General features: G+C 37.0%; 1 protein-coding gene across 1 annotated transcript in view; it reads right to left on the bottom strand.

The window, feature by feature from the left end:
• The window catches only part of EYS (eyes shut homolog), a 1591612-nt gene that overhangs the window by 316470 nt on the left and 1253638 nt on the right, over positions 1–21504 (bottom strand). Inside the window, exon 30 of the mRNA XM_060115102.1 lies at positions 16936–17079. Coding sequence (XP_059971085.1) covers positions 16936–17079 — 144 coding nt within the window. The remainder of the gene's footprint in view (positions 1–16935; positions 17080–21504) is intronic.

Raw genomic sequence — 21504 nt, forward strand, 5'->3', positions numbered from 1 at the left:
TCCTAATTGAAGTATCACTCACACAGAAAATCACACAAATTTTAAGCATATAATTTAGTGAATTATCACAAAGTGAACCCGCTCACACAAACACCATGAACTTAAGAAAAAGAAAATTTTCTGCATTGTCAGAATTCCTATTGATCAGTGCTCCCCTCTTCCCTCCACCAAATGGAACGGAGATCCTGATGTTTAACAATAGCAATAGTTTTGCTTGATTTTTTTCATCTTATATTAGTGGGATCATACTTATATGTTCTTTAGCATCTATTTGCTTTTGCTCAATATTATGTTTGCGAGATAGCATTCACCCTTCATTTCTACTGCTTTATAATATTCTATTAAATGAATATTCACAATCCAGTTATATTTTCTTCTATAGATGGAAATCCATCCACCCTGTTTTTGGTTTTTATGAATAATGATGCTATGACAATCTTATATGTATCTTTGGTGTTGAAGTGCATGCATTTCTGTTTTGTATATACCAGGAGTTAAATTATCTGTCACAGAATATGACTATGATTAATTTAGTAGCTACTATCAATTTCCTGAAATGATGTTTTAACTCCTTACCAACAATATATGAATGTCAGCTGATCATTTTTTTTTTTTTGCCATTAATTGGTTTGATCACCTTGTAGGTTTTAACTATTCTGTGTTTATTATTCTGGCTTTAATTTTTGTTTTCCTCATATTAGAGAAGTTTAGCATACTCTCATGTTTAGTGGCTATTTTGATATCCTCTTTTGTGAAGTGTCGGTTTGTATGTCTTTCTCTTATTTTTGTCTGGTTGTTTGCTTTTTCCTTATTGATTATAGAGTTATATCTATGTATATATGTAATATTTATATACATATATATGCATACACATAAAAGAACATACAAACAAGCTCTTTGTCAACTACATATATTGAAAATATCTTCTCCAATCCTGTAGATCATCTGACCATTCTCTTAGGGGTCAATTTTGATGAACATATGTTCTTAATTTTAGTATGGGTAAATTTACCAGTTGTTTCCTTTGTGGTTATGATTAGTACTTTCTGTATCATCTTTAAGATGATATATATATATCATCTTAGATGATATATATATATGATATATATATATATATATGATATATATATATATGATATATATATGTATATATATATGTGACTGCCTCAAAGTCACAAAGTTATTCTCTTACTTTATCTTCAGTAATCTTTAGTTAAGAGCTACTCTCTCCTGAGAATTGACTTTTGTGTATGATGTGAAGTAAGGGGTTGTCGTAGGTTGAATAATGGCTCCAAAAGTTATTCATGTCCTAATTGTTGGAAACTGTGAATATTAACCTTATATGGCAAGGGAGACTGTGCAGATGTGTTAAATTAAATATATTGAGATAGGGAGATTATCCTGGATTATATGGTTGGGTCATAAAATTAGTCATGTGTCTTTTTAAGAGAGAGGCAGAGGGAAATTTGACAGTGGAAGAGGACAAGTTATGTGACTATAGAAGCAGAGATTGGAGTCATGCAGTCACAAGCCAATAAATGCCAGCAGTTGCCAGAAAGAGGCTGGAAGAGGCAAGGAATAGCTTCTCCTCTGGAGCCTCTGGAAGTAACCAGTCCTGCTAACAACTTGATTTTATTTGTATAAGATACATTTTATACTTCTAGTTTCTGTGGTTTTAAACCACTAAGTTTATGGTAATTTGCTGCAGCAGCAATAGGAAATTAATACAGGGTCAATTTTTATTTTTTCTCTTTTGATTTCCAATTGATCCAAAATCATCAAAGCAAATAATTCTCATGATGTATTTACTGAATTCTCAGATATTTGTGGAATATATATTTTTAAATCTTTCATATCCCCATTCTCTACTCTTTACTTTTATTTATTCTTTTGAATATATACATTTAAGATTATGATTTTGTTGTATTTTTACTCAAGCAATATAAAAAAATACCTGTGAAAGTACACTAAAAGCTGAAATTACAACCCTTAGAAATTGCCAGCAATTGCAGAAAGTGTGAAGAAAAGGGAACCCTCCTACACTGTTGGTGAGAAGGTAAATTAGCATTGCCACTATGGAACAGAGTATGGAGTTTCCTTACAAAACTAAAAGAGTTATCATGTGATCCTGCAATCCCATTCCTGGGCATATATCTGGAGAAAACCATAATTCGAAAAGATACATGTGTCCCAATGTTCACTGCAACACTATGTACAATAACCAAGACATGGAAGCAACATAAAAGTTCATCAACAGTTGAGTGGATAAAGGTGTGGTATATATATATATATATATATATATATATATATATATATATATATATATATATATATATATACAATGGAATATTGCTTAGCTATGAAAAATGAAATAATTTCATTTGCAGCCACATAGATGGACCTAGAGATTATCATACTAAGTGAAGTAAGCCAGACAAAGACAAATATCATATGATATCACTTATATGTGGAGTCTAAAAATATGATACAAATGAACTTATTTATAAAACAGAAACAGACTCATAGATATAGAAAATAAACTTTCAGTTACCAAAAGGAAATGTAGGGGGGGGGATAACTTAGGAATTTGGGAGTAACATATAAACACTACTATATATAAAATAAATAACAAGGACCTACTGTATAGCACAGGGAACTATATTCAATATTTTTAATAATGTATAAGGGAAAATAATCTGAAAAAAGAATATATATATATACATATATATATATATATATGAATCAATTTGCTGTATACCTGAAAGTAACACAACATTGTAAATCAACTATACTTCAATAAAAAATTAATTAAAAAAAAGAAATGGCTAACACTAATATTTGGCAAACACTACTATAGATACGAAGGCTGATAACTGGATAGACTAATATGTAGAGAGAAAATTTTTCTTTTTATTAGAGCAAAATCATAGTGTACATGGATTTTAAAATGAAAATTATATTAAATCAGTAGTTCTCAAACTTTTAGGTCTAAGGACCCTTTAGCACAGTTAAAATCTACCAAGAAGCCCTCAAAAGCTTTTGTTTACATGGTTTGCATCTTTTGGTATTTACTGTATTAGAATTTAAAACTGAGAAAGTTTTCAAATATTTATCAATTAGTTTAGTTAAAAACAACAATACTAAAATCCATTACGTTACCTAAATAAACATATTTTGTAAAAAGTATTATATTAAAAAAAAGAAATAATCAGAGGAGTAGTGTTATTCTATTCTTTTGCAAATATATTTAATGTAATGATTAATAAAAGACAGCTGGATTCTCATATCTACTTCTGTATTCAATCTGTTGTGAATTGTTGGCTTTGGTTGAAATATACGAACTCTAGCCTCACAAAGGATGTAGCTGTAACAGAAGCCTTTTTAAATACAGGCAAATTGGACAAATGGTAGTTCCTTAAATTTTAGTTGCAAAGTGGAATCTGAAACTATATTAATGAACTTTACATACTCTGTTACATTAAAATTCCATCGATCTTTCTTGCACTTTGAATGGATATTCTACCAGTGCATGATTTTGAAACATCGTGCATTGACTATTTGAAAAATGTTGGTTCACTGGGTTAGAGATCTTTCATATGTTGACATATTTTATCATATAATATATTAATAAAGCACATTCATTTATATTACTACTGAACTCATCAGAAAGTATTGGGAAGCTCATTATAGAGAAGGTAAATTTTCTAAAATTCAATTTTTCTTAGAAAGCTTGATTTTTTTCTTTGTGAACAAATATTGTTAGCTGCCTAACTTGAAATAACAGGTTTGCTTTGTTAATTTTTGAGAAAAAAAATCTGTAAAATATGCCAGTCTGAATAACCATAGGTTATCTTTTAGTCATTTTTCAAGTCATGTTTTCATAGTACTACTTCAACCAGCAACTTAAAAAAATGCACATGCATTTTCCTCAAGTCAGTTATTATACTTTAGTGTGTAGTATGTAGTATGTAGCACACTTGCTTTATGTATATTTTCCCTTTTGTACATAGAACATTAAAGAGTTGTATATACAAGGACTGAGAATTTTAAAAGTGAATCTGTTTTCCTGCAACATGAAGAAAAAATTTTGTGTCTGCTTGTGCTTTGAGTGTATAGTGGAGTAGAACAAAATGACCGAATACAATTCGGTGCCACAGTCATGACCCGAGGTGCCAGAAGTTTCATCCACTGTGACTTTTTTATCCTGAGTACAACTGTCAACACTGTGAAAAGGCAAATGTCTTAGCTTTAGTAAAAACAAACAAAAAAATAATTTTGATGTTATGGAAACCTGAAAGAGTCTTGAAGATACTCAGGGATCTGGATAAACTTGAACAATCTCTGTACTAGAATTCACATCAATTTAAAAGAAAAAAAAAAAAGAAAGAAACCAGAGTGAAACTAAAGGTATTGATGAACCTCAGATAAATGTTTAACATCTCAGCAAGAATGCCAGGAAACCTAGGTTATCTCTCCCTCCAGGCATCAGGATCTAGAGAATGGAATAAAATCAACACTTAGATCTCCAGGAATGGTTCAGAGAAAAGTGTCAGAAAAGACTGAAAGAATTTTAAAAAGGAAAGAAAAAAATCTAGTTCACCCATTCGGTTTCTTGTCACCTTTCTTTATCTGTGAGCTATTTTGCAAGTTTATAAGTTGGAGAAAATAAATAATAATTCAAATAATTCTTGTCTATAGAAATGCACACTGTGTCTGATAAAATGCAATTGGTTAGTACACGGAGGTAGAACTGCTTTCCATTCCTTTGCAAGTGTGCATCAGAATTCCTTAATCTTTTTGTATGACTTTGCTCCTTGTATTCTCCTTTGAACTGGTTGTAGTATCTTACCAGACCCGTCATCAATTAATAGCTTAAATAAAATCTCTGACGTGTTCATTTTATATGCCTTTTTGAAGGCTCAAGTCTTGGGTGATGTTGTTACCTCCTTATACTTGGATCAGAACTGCCTGTGGCAGCAGCTGATGGTCTCTTCCTTCATGGTACCACCTTGGTGGCATGTAATGATGACTGTTATCCCAGCTTGCCCTGGGTTCTCTGCTGAACCCAGGCTCTTGCTGCAGCTCTGGAACTCCACTTTCCTCACTGTCCTGAAAGGTTTGTGTTTGTCCAGAGCAGCAGCAACGCAACAACAACCTCAGTAGCTCATGGTTTGCAGGCTTCGTAGAGCAGCACGTATGTAGGATGTACTTGGGGTGAGTTGGCTGGTCCCTGGATAGACAGCAGGCAGAGCAGCTCTGGGGAGGGTGAAAGAGCCTGGCAGCAGGCTGGCATACATAATTCATTATTACATGTTTCCCACGTGCTGCTGCAGAGTGAGCCAGTTTCTGAAATTTACAGAAAGCCTATTTTAATTTTTCCTAGCCTGCTAACTCTGCTTAACCAGTAAAACAAAGTCGCAATACCAGAGTCTTAGAGGAATGAATCCTCTTCATTTAGATGAAATGGACAAGAATGAAAACTAAAAATTGCACCAATTTCATCCAACTGCTGTTGCAGTCCTGATTCTAGACTTTTTCATGGTCGAATTTTTCTTTTCCACAGTGGAGATGTCTATCAAACGGATGCAACATGAATGACACCCATTTGATAAAAATATCCTGGGCCTCCCATTTCTAGAGTCCTTGTCTGGCAGGCGCGAGGGAGGAGGGATTAAAGCATATCTGAACAAGATGTTTGAGCACTTACTGCACATTGCCGTATGCCACACTGTTTTAAGCAGGTTAAATGTGGTAACTCTCAATCTTAAAGCAACTTTTTAACATCTTTGGTATTGTTATTATTAATATTATTATATTTTACAGAGGTGTTCAGTAATGTGCCAAAGGGCAGAGCCAGGTAGAGTAGCTCCAGAGTAATTTTCCTAATCGCTGGTTGACACCATTCTTGAGGTGGGCACAGTAGCAAGTTCAGTCTTTTTTTTTTTTTTTTTTTCTTTTTGCGGTATGCGGGCCTCTCACTGTTGTGGCCTCTCCCGTTGCGGAGCACAGGCTCCGGATGCGCAGGCCCAGCGGCCATGGCTCACGGGCCCAGCCGCTCCGCGGCATGTGGGATCCTCCCAGACCGGGGCACGAACCCATATCCCCTGCATCGGCAGGCGGACTCTTAACCACTGCGCCACCAGGGAGGCCCGCAAGTTCAGTCTTGCCTAGGCTCATTTCTTTGTTTCTGCCCCTTTGTCGACCAGGAGTAACCTTGTTCCATTCCCTTATGTAATTACATCAGAAGCAGAGTTGAATTGCTCACTGATTTATTTCTTCATAAATTTAAGTCATAGAAATAGAATCTAGTTGTTTTTAACACAACCGTCTATTTCAAGAGAAGTTTAATGAATCATATCGTTCTAGGTCAAAGGTTGGCAAACTCTGCCTCATGGACTAATTCTGCCATTGACTGGTTTTGTAAGTAAAGTGTTTGCGGAACACAGCCACATTCATTTATTTACTTTTTCTATGACTGCTTTCATGCTACACTGGCAGAGTTGAGGAGTTATGACAGACACCGTCTGGTCTTCCAAAAAAATTTACTTTCTGGTTTTTATGGGAAAATTTGCCAACCCCCATTCTGTTCTTAATTGTTTAAGCAGACCCAGGAAAATGTTACATTTGATTCAAACTATGTTTTGACTAAACCCTGAAAAATCTATAGCCTTTTGTTGGAAGAAAGTATAGCCATGTCTAACAGAATAGTTCCCTAAAATAAAGTTTCAATAACTACTAATTCTTTATTGTAACCACCAAAGTTGAATAACTCACAAACAGAACTTTTAGAACTATTCTAATCAAGTGCTGATCTATGCAAGGCCCTGGTTGAAGTACTGAGGGTGTGGGTGGAATAGATGTAAAACCCAACTCAGACGATGAGGTGTTCCCTAGTTAGAGAAGAGATATAAGCCCAGATTCCTGGTATGATGAGTCTCCACTCAGCCCCAGTCCTTACTGTGTACTCCTGTTGGAAAACTGTCACAGTCAACTTTCTCATGGAGTTAGGCTCATAGGATCTCGCTATTGAATGGTGAGAAGCAGGACACAGACCACATCTTATTCATCTTTGTACGCCTCCCAGGGCATGACAGAGTGTAGTGCACTTTGTGGCACTCAGTTACTATTTGTTGAGTTTGACTTTGCTGCTGCATAACGATGATACAATAAAGTGATCTCTAGATGCCTTATGAGTGGCCATGCATGACTTCCTCCATCCCTGATCTCAATCCCACTCTGTTCCTTCTCTGTCTGGAGCAAGTTCCGCTGGAAGCTAGTAACAAGGGGCAAAGGCATTCAGAGAAATTTATGCTACACGTTGTAAAATTGATTTAAAAAAATGGAGCAAACATTTTCTATGAGAAAATATGCTTCTTAATAAGACGTCAGGAAATGCTGTGCTATCTCACTGGTCTTGGCATAGAAGGTGTCTAATGAAGATATTGTCTGTTTTGCTGGGGAAGTCATTTTATAGAGAAAAACAGAGGTTATTATTCTTCAGATTTAATTTTTTTTCTTCAGCAATATCAGATATCTCTTCTACCAGTCTTTCCTAAATGCACCAGAAAGGAGGCTTCAATAATCTTATCTGTTCTATCAATTGCTACCTGGAATAAAATTCTAAGGCCAGTCCTTTTGCTCTCTTTCTTAAATACAGACACTAAGTAATATAAAGATTATTTCTGAATTCTGTTCTTCCACTGGAGTTGCTCATGTAATTTGCCTCCTGCATCTCGGTCAGATGTCTTCTCCTAATTCTCAGATCACATCCTTCCAAAGGGCCTGCTTATTTCTTCTCACAGAAATAGCACAGAATAGTTTCACCTGCATAGTAATAAATCCCATGACAAAACCTGACTGATGCTGCTCGCTGAACAGAGCTCATTTTCTGAGAGTGCACCTAAAGAGTTTTGTGTGGTCTCACCCCTTCTCGCGTGACCTATTAGCAGCTCCTTTGACTGTGTTCCAGAATTCTGAATTGGTTCAGTGGCAGATTCAAAAAGCTTTCTTTTCATCTTAACTGCTGTTCTCAGAGCTGTCTCTCTCCCACAGAGAGTTCTTTTAAAAACTATCCTTTCTAAGGAATTTTACTGTTACCCCATGAGGATTCAAGCTTTATCTCTCTTTTGTTCCCTTTTCAACATCAATTAGTTGTTGAGGCAAACTGGGAAAAGATAGAGCTACAGTTTTGAACTAGGAATATAATTCAAAACTGTCATTGGCTTATCAATCTAATATTTCTCTCTATCATTTTCCCTTTAATAGGTGATGATACAAAGCAAAAATGTTCAATAAATGTTTGTGAAATGAAATTCAGTTTTTGCTAAAATGTTCAGGAATAGGGAAAAATAGCAAAGGTAAAAAACAACCACTCTACCCCCCAAAAAACCCAAAAACCCTTACACTCTAACATCTGTTTTAATTTCCTCACGAATATTTTTTTAATTTTTATTTTTTGCTTTATAACAAATTTAATCAGTTATACATATACATATGTTCCCATATCCCCTCCCTTTTGCGTCTCCCTCCCACCTTCCCTATCCCACCCCTCCAGGCGGTCACAAAGCACCGAGCTGATCTCCCTGTGCTATGCGGCTGCTTTCCACTAGCTATCTACCTTACGTTTGGTAGTGTATATATGTCCATGCCGCTCTTTCACTTTGTCACAGCTTACCCTTCCCCCTCCCAATATCCTCAAGTCCATTCTCTAGTAGGTCTGTGTCTTTATTCCTATCTTACCCCTATGTTCTTCATGACATTTTTTTTTCTTAAATTCCATATATATGTGTCAGCATACAGTATTTGTCTTTCCCTTTCTGACTTACTTCACTCTGTATAACAGACTCTAGGTCCATCCACCTCATTACAAATAGCTCAATTTCATTTCTTTTTATGGCTGAGTAATATTCCATTGCATATATGTGCCACATCTTCTTTACCCATTCATCTGATGATGGACACTTAGGTTGTTTCCATCTCCGGGCTATTGTAAATAGGGCTGCTATGAAAATTTTGGTACATGTCTTTTTTGAATTATGGTTTTCTCAGGGTATATGTCCAGTAGTGGGATTGCTGGGTCATATGGTAGCTCTGTTTGTAGTTTTTTAAGGAACCTCCATACCGTTCTCCATAGTGGCTGTACCAATTCACATTCCCACCAGCAGTGCGAGAGTGTTCCTTTTTTTCCACACCCTCTACAGCATTTATTGTTTCTAGATTTTTTGATGATGGCCATTCTGACTGGTGTGAGATGATATCTCATTGTAGTTTTGATTTGCATTTCTCTAATGAGCAAAGATGTTGAGCATCCTTTCATGTGTTTGTTGGCAGTCTGTATATCTTCTGTGGAGAAATGTCTATTTAGGTCTTCTGCCCGTTTTTGGATTGGGTTGTTTGTTTTTTGTTATTGAGGTCCATGAGCTGCTTATAAATTTTGGAGATTAATCCTTTATCAGTTGCTTCATTTGCAAATATTTTCTCCCATTCTGAGGGTTGTCTTTTGGTCTTGTTTATAGTTTCCTTTGCTGTGCAAAAGCTTTGAAGTTTCATTAGGTCCCAAGTGTTTATTTTTGTCTTTATTTCCATTTCTCTAGGAGGTGGGTCAAAAAGGATCTTGCTGTGATTTATGTCATAGAGTGTTCTGCCTATGTTTTCCTCTAAGAGTTTGATAGTGTCTGGCCTTACATTTAGATCTTTAATCCATTTTGAGCTTATTTTAGTGTATGGTGTTAGGGAGTGATCTAATCTCATACTTTTACATGTCCCTATCCAGTTTTCCCAGCACCACTTATTGAAGAGACTGTCCTTTCTCCACTGTACATTCCTGCCTCCTTTATCAAAGATAGGGTGACCATATGTCCGTGGGTTTATCTCTGGGCTTTCTATCCTGTTCCATTGATCTATCTTTCTGTTTTTGTGCCAGTACCATACTGTCTTGATTACTGTAGCTTTGTAGTATAGTCTGAAGTCAGGGAGCCTGATTCCTCCAGCTCCATTTTTCGTTCTCAAGATTGCTTTGGCTATTCGGGGTCTTTTGTGTTTCCATACAAATTGTGAAATTTTTTGTTCTAGTTCTGTGAAAAATGCCATTGGTAGTTTGATAGGGATTGCATTGAATCTGTAGATTGCTTTGGGTAGTAGAGTCATTTTCACAATGTTGATTCTTCCAATCCAAGAACATGGTACATCTCTCCAACTCTTTGTATCATCTTTAATTTCTTTCATCAGTGTCTTATAACTTTCTGCATACAGGTCTTTTGTCTCCTTAGGTAGGTTTATTCCTAGATATTTTATTCTTTTTGTTGCAATGGTAAATGGGAGTGTTTCCTTGATTTCACTTTCAGATTTTTCATCATTAGTATATAGGAATGCCAGAGATTTCTGTGCATTAATTTTGTATCCTGCAACTTTACCAAATTCATTGATTAGCTCTAGTAGTTTTCTGGTAGCATCTTTAGGATTCTCTATGTATAGTATCATGTCATCTGCAAACAGTGACAGCTTTACTTCTTCTTTTCCCAATTGGATTCCTTTTATTTCCTTTTCTTCTCTGATTGCTGTGGCTAAAACTTCCAAAATTATGTTGAATAAGAGTGGTGAGAGTGGGCAACCTTGTCTTGTTCCTGATCTTAGTGGAAATGGTTTCAGTTTTTCACCATTGAGGATGATGCTGGCTGTGGGTTTGTCATATATGGCCTTTATTATGTTGAGGAAAGTTCCCTCTATGCCTACTTTCTGCAGGGTTTTTATCATAAATGGGTGTTGAATTTTGTCGAAAGCTTTCTCTGCATCTATTGAGATGATCATATGGTTTTTCTCCTTCAATTTGTTAATATGGTGTATCACGTTGATTAATTTGCGTATATTGAAGAATCCTTGCATTCCTGGAATAAACCCCACTTGATCATGGTGTATGATCCTTTTAATGTGCTGTTGGATTCTGTTTGCTAGTTTTTTGTTGAGGATTTTTGCATCTATGTTCATCAGTGATATTGGCCTGTAGTTTTCTTTCTTTGTGACATCCTTGTCTGGTTTTGGTATCAAGGTGATGGTGGCCTCGTAGAATGAGTTTGGGAGTGTTCCTTACTCTGCTATATTTTGGAAGAGTTTGAGAAGGATAGGTGTTAGCTCTTCTCTAAATGCTTGATAGAATTTACCTGTGAAGCCATCTGGTCCTGGGCTTTTGTTTGTTGGAAGATTTTTTATCACAGTTTCAATTTCAGTGCTTGTGATTGGTCTGTTCATATTTTCTATTTCTTCCTGATTCAGTCTTGGCAGGTTGTGCATTTCTAAGAATTTGTCCATTTCTTCCAGGTTGCCCATTTTATTGGCATAGAGTTGCTTGTAGTAATCTCTCATGATCTTTTGTATTTCTGCAGTGTCAGTTGTTACTTCTCCTTTTTCATTTCTAATTCTATTGATTTGAGTCTTCTCCCTTTTTTTCTTGATGAGTCTGGCTAATGGTTTATCAATTTTGTTTATCTTCTCAAAGAACCAGCTTTTAGTTTTATTGATCTTTGCTATCGTTTCCTTCATTTCTTTTTCATTTATTTCTGATCTGATTTTTATGATTTCTTTCCTTCTGCTAACTTTGAGATGTTTTTGTTCTTCTTTCTCTAATTGCTTTAGGTGCAAGGTTAGGTTGTTTATTCGAGATGTCTCCTGTTTCTTAAGGTGGGATTGTATTGCTATAAACTTCCCTCTTAGAACTGCTTTTGCTACATCCCATAGGTTTTGGGTCGTCGTGTCTCCATTGTCATTTGTTTCTAGGTATTTTTTAATTTCCCCTTTGATTTCTTCAGTGATCACTTTGTTATTACGTAGTGTATTGTTTAGCCTCCATGTGTTTGTATTTTTTACAGCTCTTTTCCTGTAATTGATATCTAGTCTCATAGCATTGTGGTCGGAAAAGATACTTGATACAATTTCAATTTTCTTAAATTTACCAAGGCTTGATTTGTGACCCAAGATATGATCTATCCTGGAGAATGTTCCATGAGCACTTGAGAAAAATGTGTATTCTCTTGTTTTTGGATGGAATGTCCTATAAATATCAATTAAGTCCATCTTGTTTAATGTATCATTTAAAGCTTGTGTTTCCTTATTTATTTTCATTTTGGATGGTCTGTCCATTGGTGAAAGTGGGGTGTTAAAGTCCCCTACTATGATTGTGTTACTGTCGATTTCTCCTTTTATGGCTGTTAGTATTTGCCTTATGTATTGAGTTGCTCCTATGTTTGGTGCATAAATATTTACAATTGTTATATCTTCTTCTTGGATCGATCCCTTGATCATTATGTACTGTCCTTGTCTCTTCTAGTAGTCTTTATTTTAAAGTCTATTTTGTCTGATATGAGAATTGCTACTCCAGCTTTCTTTTGGTTTCCATTTGCATGGAATATCTTTTTCCATCCCCTTACTTTCAATCTGTATGTGTCTCTAGGTCTGAAGTGGGTCTCTTGTAGACAGCATATATATGGGTCTTGTTTTTGTATCCATTCAGCCAGTCTGTGTCTTTTGGTGGGAGCATTTAGTCCATTTACATTTAAGGTAATTATCGATATGTATGTTCCTATTCCCATTTTCTTAATTGTTTTGGGTTCGTTATTGTAGGTCTTTTCCTTCTGTTGTGTTTGTTGCCTAGAGAAGTTCCTTTAGCATTTGTTGTAAAGCTGGTTTGGTGGTGCTGAACTCTCTCAGCTTTTGCTTGTGTCTAAACGTTTTAATTTCTCCATCAAATCTGAATGAGATCCTTGCTGGGTAGAGTAATCTTGGTTGCAGGTTTTTCTCCTTCATCACTTTAATTATGTCCTGCCACTCCCTTCTTGTTTGTAGAGTTACTGCTGAGAGATCAGCTGTTATCCTGATGGGGATTCCCTTGTGTGTTATTTGTTGTTTTTGCCTTGCTGCTTTTAATATGATTTCTTTGTGTTTAATTTTTGACAGTTTGATTAATATGTGTCTTGGCGTATTTCTCCTTGGATTTATTCTGTATGGGACTCTCTGTGCCTCCTGGACTTGATTAGCTATTTCCTTTCCCATATTAGGGAAGTTTTCAACTATAATCTCTTCAAATATTTTCTCAGTCCCTTTCTTTTTCTCTTCTTCTTCTGGAACCCCTATAATTCGAATGTTGGTGTGTTTAATGTTGTCCCAGAGGTCTCTGAGACTGTCCTCTGTTCTTTTCATTCTTTTTTCTTTATTTTGCTCTGCAGCAGTTATTTCCACTATTTTATCTTCCACCTCACTTATCCGTTCTTCTGCCTCAGTTATTCTGCTATTGATCCCATCTAGAGTATTTTTTATTTCATTTATTATGTTTTTAATCGATGCTTGATTCATCTTTAGTTCTTCTAGGTGCTTGTTAACTGTTTCTTGCATTTTGTCTATTCTATTTCCAAGATTTTGGATCTGGGAAATAGAATCTTGGATCATCTTTACCATCATTATTCTGAATTCTTTTTCAGGTAGACTGCCTATTACCTCTTCATTTGTTAGGCCTGGTGGGTTTTTATCTTACTCCTTCTCCTGCTGTGTGTTTTTCTGTCTTCTCATTTTGCTTATGTTACTGTGATTGTGGTCTCCTTTTTGCAGTCTGCAGGTTCTTAGTTCCCGTTGTTTTTGGTGTCTGTCCCCAGTGGCTAAGGTTGGTTTAGTGGGTTGTGTAGGCTTCCTGGTGGAGGGGACTAGTGCCTGTGTTCTGGTGGGTGAGGCTGGATCTTGTCTTTCTGGTGGGCAGGTCCACGTCTGGTGGTGTGTTTTGGGGTGTCTGCGGACTTTTTATGATTTTAGGCCACCTCTCTGCTAATGGGTGGCGTTGTGTTCCTGTCTTGCTAGTTATTTGGCATAGGGTGTCCAGCACTGTAGCTTGCTGGTCGTTGAGTGAAGCTGGGTGCTGGTGTTGAGATGGAGATCTCTGGAAGATTTTCGCCATTTGATATTATGTGGAGCTGGGAGGTCTCTTGTGGACCAGTGTCCTGAAGTTGGCTCTCCCACCTCAGAGGCACAGCACTGACTCCTGACTCCTCAATTTGCGATGATTTGTTGTCCATTCATGTATTCCACAGATGCAGGGTACATCAAGTTGATTGTGGAGCTTTAATCCGCTGCTTCTGAGGCTGCTGGGAGAGGTTTCCCTTTCTCTTCTTTGTTCTCACAGCTCCTGGGTCTCAGGTTTGGATTTGGCCCCGCCTGTGCATGTAGGTCGCCGGAGGGTGTCTGTTCTTCGCTCAGACAGGACAGGGTTAAAGGAGCAGCCTCTTCGGGGACTCTGGCTCACTCAGGCCGGGCCGGAGGGAGGGGCACAGAATGCGGGGTGAGCCTGCAGCGGCAGAGGTCAGCGTGACATTGCACCAGCCCGAGGCGCGCCGTGCGTTCTCCCAGGGAAGCCGCCCCTGGATCCCGGGACCCCGGCAGTGGCGGGCTGCACAGGCTCCCAGAAAGGCAGTGTGGACAGTGACCTGAGCTCGCACACAGGCTTCTTGGCGGCGGCAGCAGCAGCCCCAGCGTCCCACGCCCGTCACTGGGCTCCACGATTTCAGTCGTGACCGCGCCCGTCTGTGGAGCCCCTTTAAGCAGCGCTCTTAATCCCCTCTCCTCGCGCACCAGGAAACCAAGAGGGAAGAAAAAGTCTCTTGCCTCTTCGGCAGCTCCAGAGTTTTCCCGGACTCCCTGCCGGCTAGCTGTGGCTCATTAGCCCCCTTCCGGCTGAGTTCTCGCCGCCAGCCCCAGTCCTCTCCCTACTCTGTGACCGAAGCCCGAGCCTCAGCTTCCAGCGCCACCCGGGCGAGCAGACAAGCCTCTTGGCCTGTTGAGTGCCGCTCGGCACCGATCCTCTGTGTGGGAATCTCTCCGCTTTGCCCTACCCAGGTATGTGGGGAGTTTCTTGCCTTTTGGGAGGTCTGGGGTCTTCTGCCAGCGTTCAGTAGGTGTTCTGTAGGAGTTGTTCCACGTGTAGCTGTATTTCTGGTGTATCCGTGGGGAGGACGGTGATCTCCGCGTCTTACTCTTCCGCCATCTTACCCGGAAGTCTCTCCTCATGACTTTTAATTGTTCCTACACATAATATACTGATTTCAAATGAAAGAAAATTAGTCCTGAATTCAAGTTAAGGGACACCTTTAAAATTGCGGGTGTCTAAATGAATCACGAAAATCTTTGTGTTCATCTGTTGTGAGGCTTTTATGAGGTTGACAGATTCCACGAGGAGTGAAGGTAGCAACCCCATAAACCATTCTGCTGAGATCTTCCCAAGAGTGTGGGATTAAATTACCATTTACACATGAACAAAAAGAACGTGCTACAGAAAAAAAGATTTTCTCCCTTCACAGGCTATGAAACTCCCTTGAGTAAACGGCTTGCACACATCCAGGGCTGTGATAGCAACAATTATGTAAGACAAAGACACAGGCTGTTCATTATTCCAAGGGAACTCTTTTCTCATTAATAATTTATAGTTTGACTCTTTTGGTAGGTCATTGGCTACAAAAGACAAAAGTAATTGTATGGCACTAACATCAGTTTATGTTTGACTGGTTTAGAGCACCAGCCTGAACAGAGTGGACACACGTGGCATGTATATCTATGGCCTTCAGAAAGACAACGTTGAGAGGCACTTTGGATGTGGGCCTGCAGCACGGGCCCAGGGTAGGAGAATTCCCAGAGGTTGGCTGCTTCTTTGGCTATGAGCTATTTTCAGTTGTTAAAAACACACTTTTCACGAGGAAACTCCTTCCATATCTAGGTAACTTAAAACACTGTAAAGACAGAAAATGACTTTGCTTTCTTTGCGGCTTTAAATTATTATGTTTATATCTTTGTTTTATGTTTTGTTTTGTTTCCCCTGAAATGAACTATTACCTCCATATTTCATGGTCACCTATCACCACTTAGGTTTTCCATATAAAAATCAATTTTTCTTTTATTATTTTCTTCTCTTTTTTTAAACATAAATAAATCAAATATTTTAAAGCTACCATGTAAACATGGGGACACTTATACTCCTGGAAAATAAATAATGCTGGCCTAGTTCTGACAAGTTAGTTTCTTTCTAAATATAATATAAATCCCCAGTTTTCACTTAATGTTCAAAGCTTTTAACTACAGCCAGTTTTCCAAAAAGGCTTTTTTTAGGCATTTTTCTCATATTCAAGTAATAAAAAAGTTGAAGATTTGTTTAGAAAGTACAGTAAGATGAATCAATTTTGCAAAACATTTCAAAGTGGAAGAGAAAATCATTTGGGAAATAATGAGTTGCCTTGCAGTGGATCATCGATCCAAGTACTGAAGATATTGTATCTCCAATATAGGGAACTATTAAAACTATGGTGTATTCATTTCAAAAGAGAAAAAAGCAATTGTCACATTTGTAATATTGCAAGCAATACACTTTAGTGGTATTTGCCCATGAGTGAAAGAGACCAAAATGTAGAGAACCCTGCACATGGAGGTATTTCCTTAAACAAATACTGTTAATACTACTTTCTTTTTGCCAGCTAATTGTAAGATAATGTTTAAAGAGTGATGAGAATTTTCCCAACTGTCAAATGAATACCAGCTTTGAAATACCTTTTTCCAAGTTACCAAGTATTGAATGCAATTCATGTTAGTTATTTATATTATAAAAATATGCTATCTGAAACATTTGCAGTATTACTGTTTCACTGCTATAGCCATATGCTGTCAAATTTATATGCTTGCTGTATTCTTCTTTGCTGGTTCGGAGCCTGTTTGTAAGTCATGTTTCATTAAGTGACTCATAATTTAAAGAAACTGCTAAAGAAAACTAGAAAGAAACAAGATTTCTTTTTGGTAATACTTCATTCACTGGGCTAGAAAGAGTTTCCCAAAATATTTAAATGAATAATTCATTAATTCAGTAGGTTAATATTTGAGAAAGAAACATGACATATAGGAGGTCAAACATTTAATACTCACTGTAGAGAATTGTTCCATTCAAAGTGCTTGTTTTTATAGTCAAGTAGATGTTAACAATTCTGTTATGTTCCTTCCTCAGGGTTGTACAAAAAGGCAGTTCTAAGTAGGAATTCCCGTTGAAAGATGGAAAAAATAAACCTGCATCTAAAAAAAAGAAAAGTCATATTAATATATGTTCTGATAGCATCCTATTGCTAATCAAGTAGATGAGAAGATAGCATTTATAGTTAACATTCATATAAAATGATAACACTGGTATTTATAGATATTTGGCCAAACTTCAAGAAATTTAGGTATATAAGTATAATAAATTTGTAAAGTCATTGTCTCAAATAATTAACTGCCAGTCCATAGGAAAAAACTTTAAGCAAAAATTTTAGATGGATGAAAAAAATTCCCCTATATTGTATTAAAAATGTGTCCCTGCATATGTGAAATAATAGTTTTCATTAGACTCTTAAAATATCCTGTGATACAAATGGCAGTACATCAAATTACACTCTTAAAATTCATGAATTTTATTTGATGTAATCATATCTCAATAAAAAAGTTAAAAAAAATAGTCTGTGACACAAAAAGATTAGAAATTTGTCTCGTAGAGATATTTTATTAATATTCATTAATATTTAGTGCTTGTCAATAATACTTAGATATTTTATAAGTAGTATTACTATAATATGCAAGGTGATTAATAATTTTTACAGTTATCCTTTTAAAATTATTCTTTAAATGAATTAATCTCATAAAATCTGGAGGCACATACAATTTGGAAAGTATTTTATTGTCATATGTATATATTTAGATCTATAGACTTGATACATTGAACAAGTGTAATATAGTACATGGGAGGCTAGAACTTTATTTTTGTCTCTCTCACAATGGGGGGAATTTTCTCTGCCTCTGGATGAAAACTTGGCAGTCCCTTTGAGTCTTACTTTCTTTCTAAGTTATACAATGATACAGAAGCTAATCCAGGCTAAGAAATTTATCAACATTTAAATCTTCCTTCAGAGATATGACTTCCCCAGCCCCCTCCAACCAACTAAGGCCTTCAGGGCACCTGTCACCGGCTGCCTGTTTTCCGGGCAGGAAGAAGCTGGTTCCCTTTCTTTTTCTGTTCTTAGAGCCTCCTCTCAAGCTAGCTGCTGTTTCAGATACTTTGAGCTTTGCAGAGAGGGCAAAGTGGGCAGAAAGGAGAGAGAAGTTCATAGTAAAGTGTAGCTATTACAGCTGGCCATCAATACTGTTGTAAGCAGTCCTTTGCTCTCCAGGAAGAACAGATGTTTAAAACTGTTTTTCTCACAGTAGGAATGTCAGATAAAATATAGGATGCTCAGTTAAATTTCAATTTCAGATAAACTGCACATAATTTTTTTAGTGTATGTCTCAAACATTGCATGAGTTAAGCTTATACTAAAAAATTATGTTGTTTATTTGAAATTCTAATTTAACTGAATGTCCTATATTTTAACCCTATGACTCGTGAGCATTTGTGTAATCTTTAGACACCCTTTGCCAGCTACAGTTCCTAGGATTTTGTCTCCTCATTTCAAACTTGGTCCCCTCTGGTTTTTTACGTTATATACAGACTCTTGCTACCGACAACTACTTGCTGTGTTGAAGCAACAGTTACACTGGACAAAGTGAAAGAGGCAAGGAAGACTTTATTCAAGGCTATTGCAATAGGGGAGAGAGGCCAGAACTCAGCTTTTGCTCAACTCCTCTGAAACAAAAGGTGACAGATTTTTTAAGAGCTGAGGTGGGGAGCCCATGGGCTACCTGTGCTGCTGCTTGGCCCTACCCCCTAAAAACATAAACTCTCTCATGTCTTCATCACAGAAGATAGTTTACAGCTTGGAACAAGGCTCCTATCTGCGCACAGAGAGGGCTACTATCTTTTTTGATGATTGCATTTCAAAGAGATGATTCTGGGTCCTGAAGAAAGGCATCTCTGGTTGTCAAACTGGCAAGAAGATTTTAAAAAGATTTATATCTCAAAAGATGCAAAGAAAGAATTACAACAAAAAGTTTTTAATTGTAGATGCTCTGAGAAAGGTGAGGTCATGGGCCTAGAGTCGGGAAGAAGCTTCTCGAAAGTTCAGGACAGCTGAGGAGAATGCTAAGGTTGTCTTGAGCACCTGACTAGGAAAATCACTGGGGCAGAACATCAAGTGAATCCAGGCCAAATGGCTTTCCTGAGGAGTTCACTTCTAGAACATGGTAGACATTTCCTTCCCTGCTGTCTATGGAAGTATAGTTAGTGGTCAGTTTCTTCCCTATCTCTCTCTCCACACACACAGACACAGACACAGACACAGACAGACACTCATGCACACACACAGGCTGCTTTGGCTTTTTCAGATATGAATGTATGACTCTGTTGTTCCATTATGTTCCTTTCCGAATGATAGGGTTTTAACTCTCCTTAAACACTGTCAGATATGATGGGTGGGAGAGGGTGCAGGGTGAGGTCAACAGGATAGCTTTCTACAAAAACATTTTTCTCAAAATCGTGTCTTCTTGTCTTTAAAATCCTTTCTCCTCTTCAAATGCTGCCTCTTTTTATATGAAGAGTATTTCTTTGTCAAATCTTGCTTTTAGATATGATACCTCATTTTGTTTACAACATTATAATCTGGTGTGTGAAAGTTTATTTTTAACATCCTGATTTTGTCTATAATTTTGTATTGTCAGATACGAATTATACACTTTATCTATTAGCAAACTGATTTAAGGGAAAAGGGAAGAGGGGGAGGTATATAGAATTAACAGATACAAACTGCTACTTATAAAATAGATAAGCAACAAGGATATATTGTATAGCACAGGGAATTATACCCATTATCTTATATATTAACATATAATGGAGTATAATCTACAAAAATACTGAATCACTCTGTTGTACACCTAAAACTAACACAATATTGTAAATCAACTATAAAGTAATAAAAAATAAGTTATGTGGCATCATATAGTTTACCATTCCTTGGCCTTCCATGCACAATCTTTATCTCATTGAAATTTACCTTCCTGGCTCTGTATTTTACTGGATCTGTTTTGTCAAAGGTTTTAGGCCCAGTTAGCAAATCCTTCTGTAGTGCTCACCTGCCTCTTTAATACTTAAGACTTCTTTTTATAAAAGTTTTCTCCTTCCTTGTCTCTTATGACACCACTACACGTTGACTGTCTTCCTACCTGCTTGACAGCTCGTTTCCAGATGGCCCTTTCAACCACTCCATAATGCTTAGTTTTTGAGGTCCTGTTCTGTGTCATCTACTCCATCTCTGTCTTTCCTGCTACTCCTCTTCTTTTTTTTTGCTCTTGGCACCTACTCTCCCAGGCCTAGAAACTCAGCCTTGTTGTCCACCCATCTCTTCTCAAACTAGTTGCTGCTTCCTGTCACCTCTTTCTTAGATCAAAACTTGCAGTGTTCCTTCTGCTGCCATTGCCCTTGTTTAAGTTCTTATTACATTTCAACTCAGTTGTTGGCAATGGCTCCTTTCTAACTGGCCTTCCTTCCTACTGTGTCTGATAGCTGTCTTCATTGTGACGTCATTGCTGTGACATTGACATTAGTTGTAATTATCTAAGATCTTTGGTCAAAAACCTTCAGGAACTTCAGAACTGCCTTGTGCCCTTGATCATTTTCCCTGACATTTGTTGGTACCAAGGAGCAACAGTGAGATGTAAGAACCAATGAGAGCAGGGGTGGGGGGATGGGCATGGGATGTCTAAAAAAACCCACCCCATCTGCCTTCTGTACTGCTCATTCTCCTGTGGCAAGACTTGTGTTTGATTTATCTTTGCAGCTCCCTATGGCATGATGAGTTTCATACATTTTAGGCAAAAACATTCTTAGACAAATAAAAATATAGCTAAAACTTTCATTTGTGGTAGTTTTGGAAAGAAAGGGACAGAAAGACATTCTTATAATTAAAATGGAATGAGGGAACTCTATAGAGATGGGGTTCTAGCATTCTTCTTGTGGTTAAACTTCTCACATTGTTGATAAGTCCACAATAAATGTTCTTTATATAAGGGTTCACATATGAATTAAAATACTTGGATTCATAATCAAGCTTATCTATTCTGAGAAATAGTGAACTCACCAAGAGCAATAAAAGTATAATTCAATTTGCTAAAAAATGAATTCTGCATTGCTTTGCAGAATAGCTACTGTATAATTTAGGTGCACGTGTGTAGCTTACATGCTCCTTGAGCCTTTTTTTCAGAGCTGACAGGTTTTACAAAAATTGTGACACAAAACAATTATGAACTATAAACATTTGTTATTGAATTGCTTTCTAACCATATTAATTTTCATTATCATCATGTTTAGTGGATATGTTGAAAAACAGAACTGCCCTGAATGTAGAAAACAAGACTAATTGGGGTTAGGTTGAGTGTTTTCCTGCTGCTTCCAAAAGCTTCTTCAGCAACGCTATTTGAATACACTCTAAATTTATTTTTCTTCCAATTATAAATGGAAAAAAAACCCAAGGTTTTTATATGGAAATATGTATTAAACATCTTACAAAATATGTCATATAGTAATTAATTAGTGGCTTC

This window comes from Mesoplodon densirostris, chromosome 12, assembly GCF_025265405.1.
Source record: "Mesoplodon densirostris isolate mMesDen1 chromosome 12, mMesDen1 primary haplotype, whole genome shotgun sequence".
In the NCBI taxonomy this organism is placed as follows: Eukaryota; Metazoa; Chordata; class Mammalia; order Artiodactyla; family Ziphiidae; genus Mesoplodon; species Mesoplodon densirostris.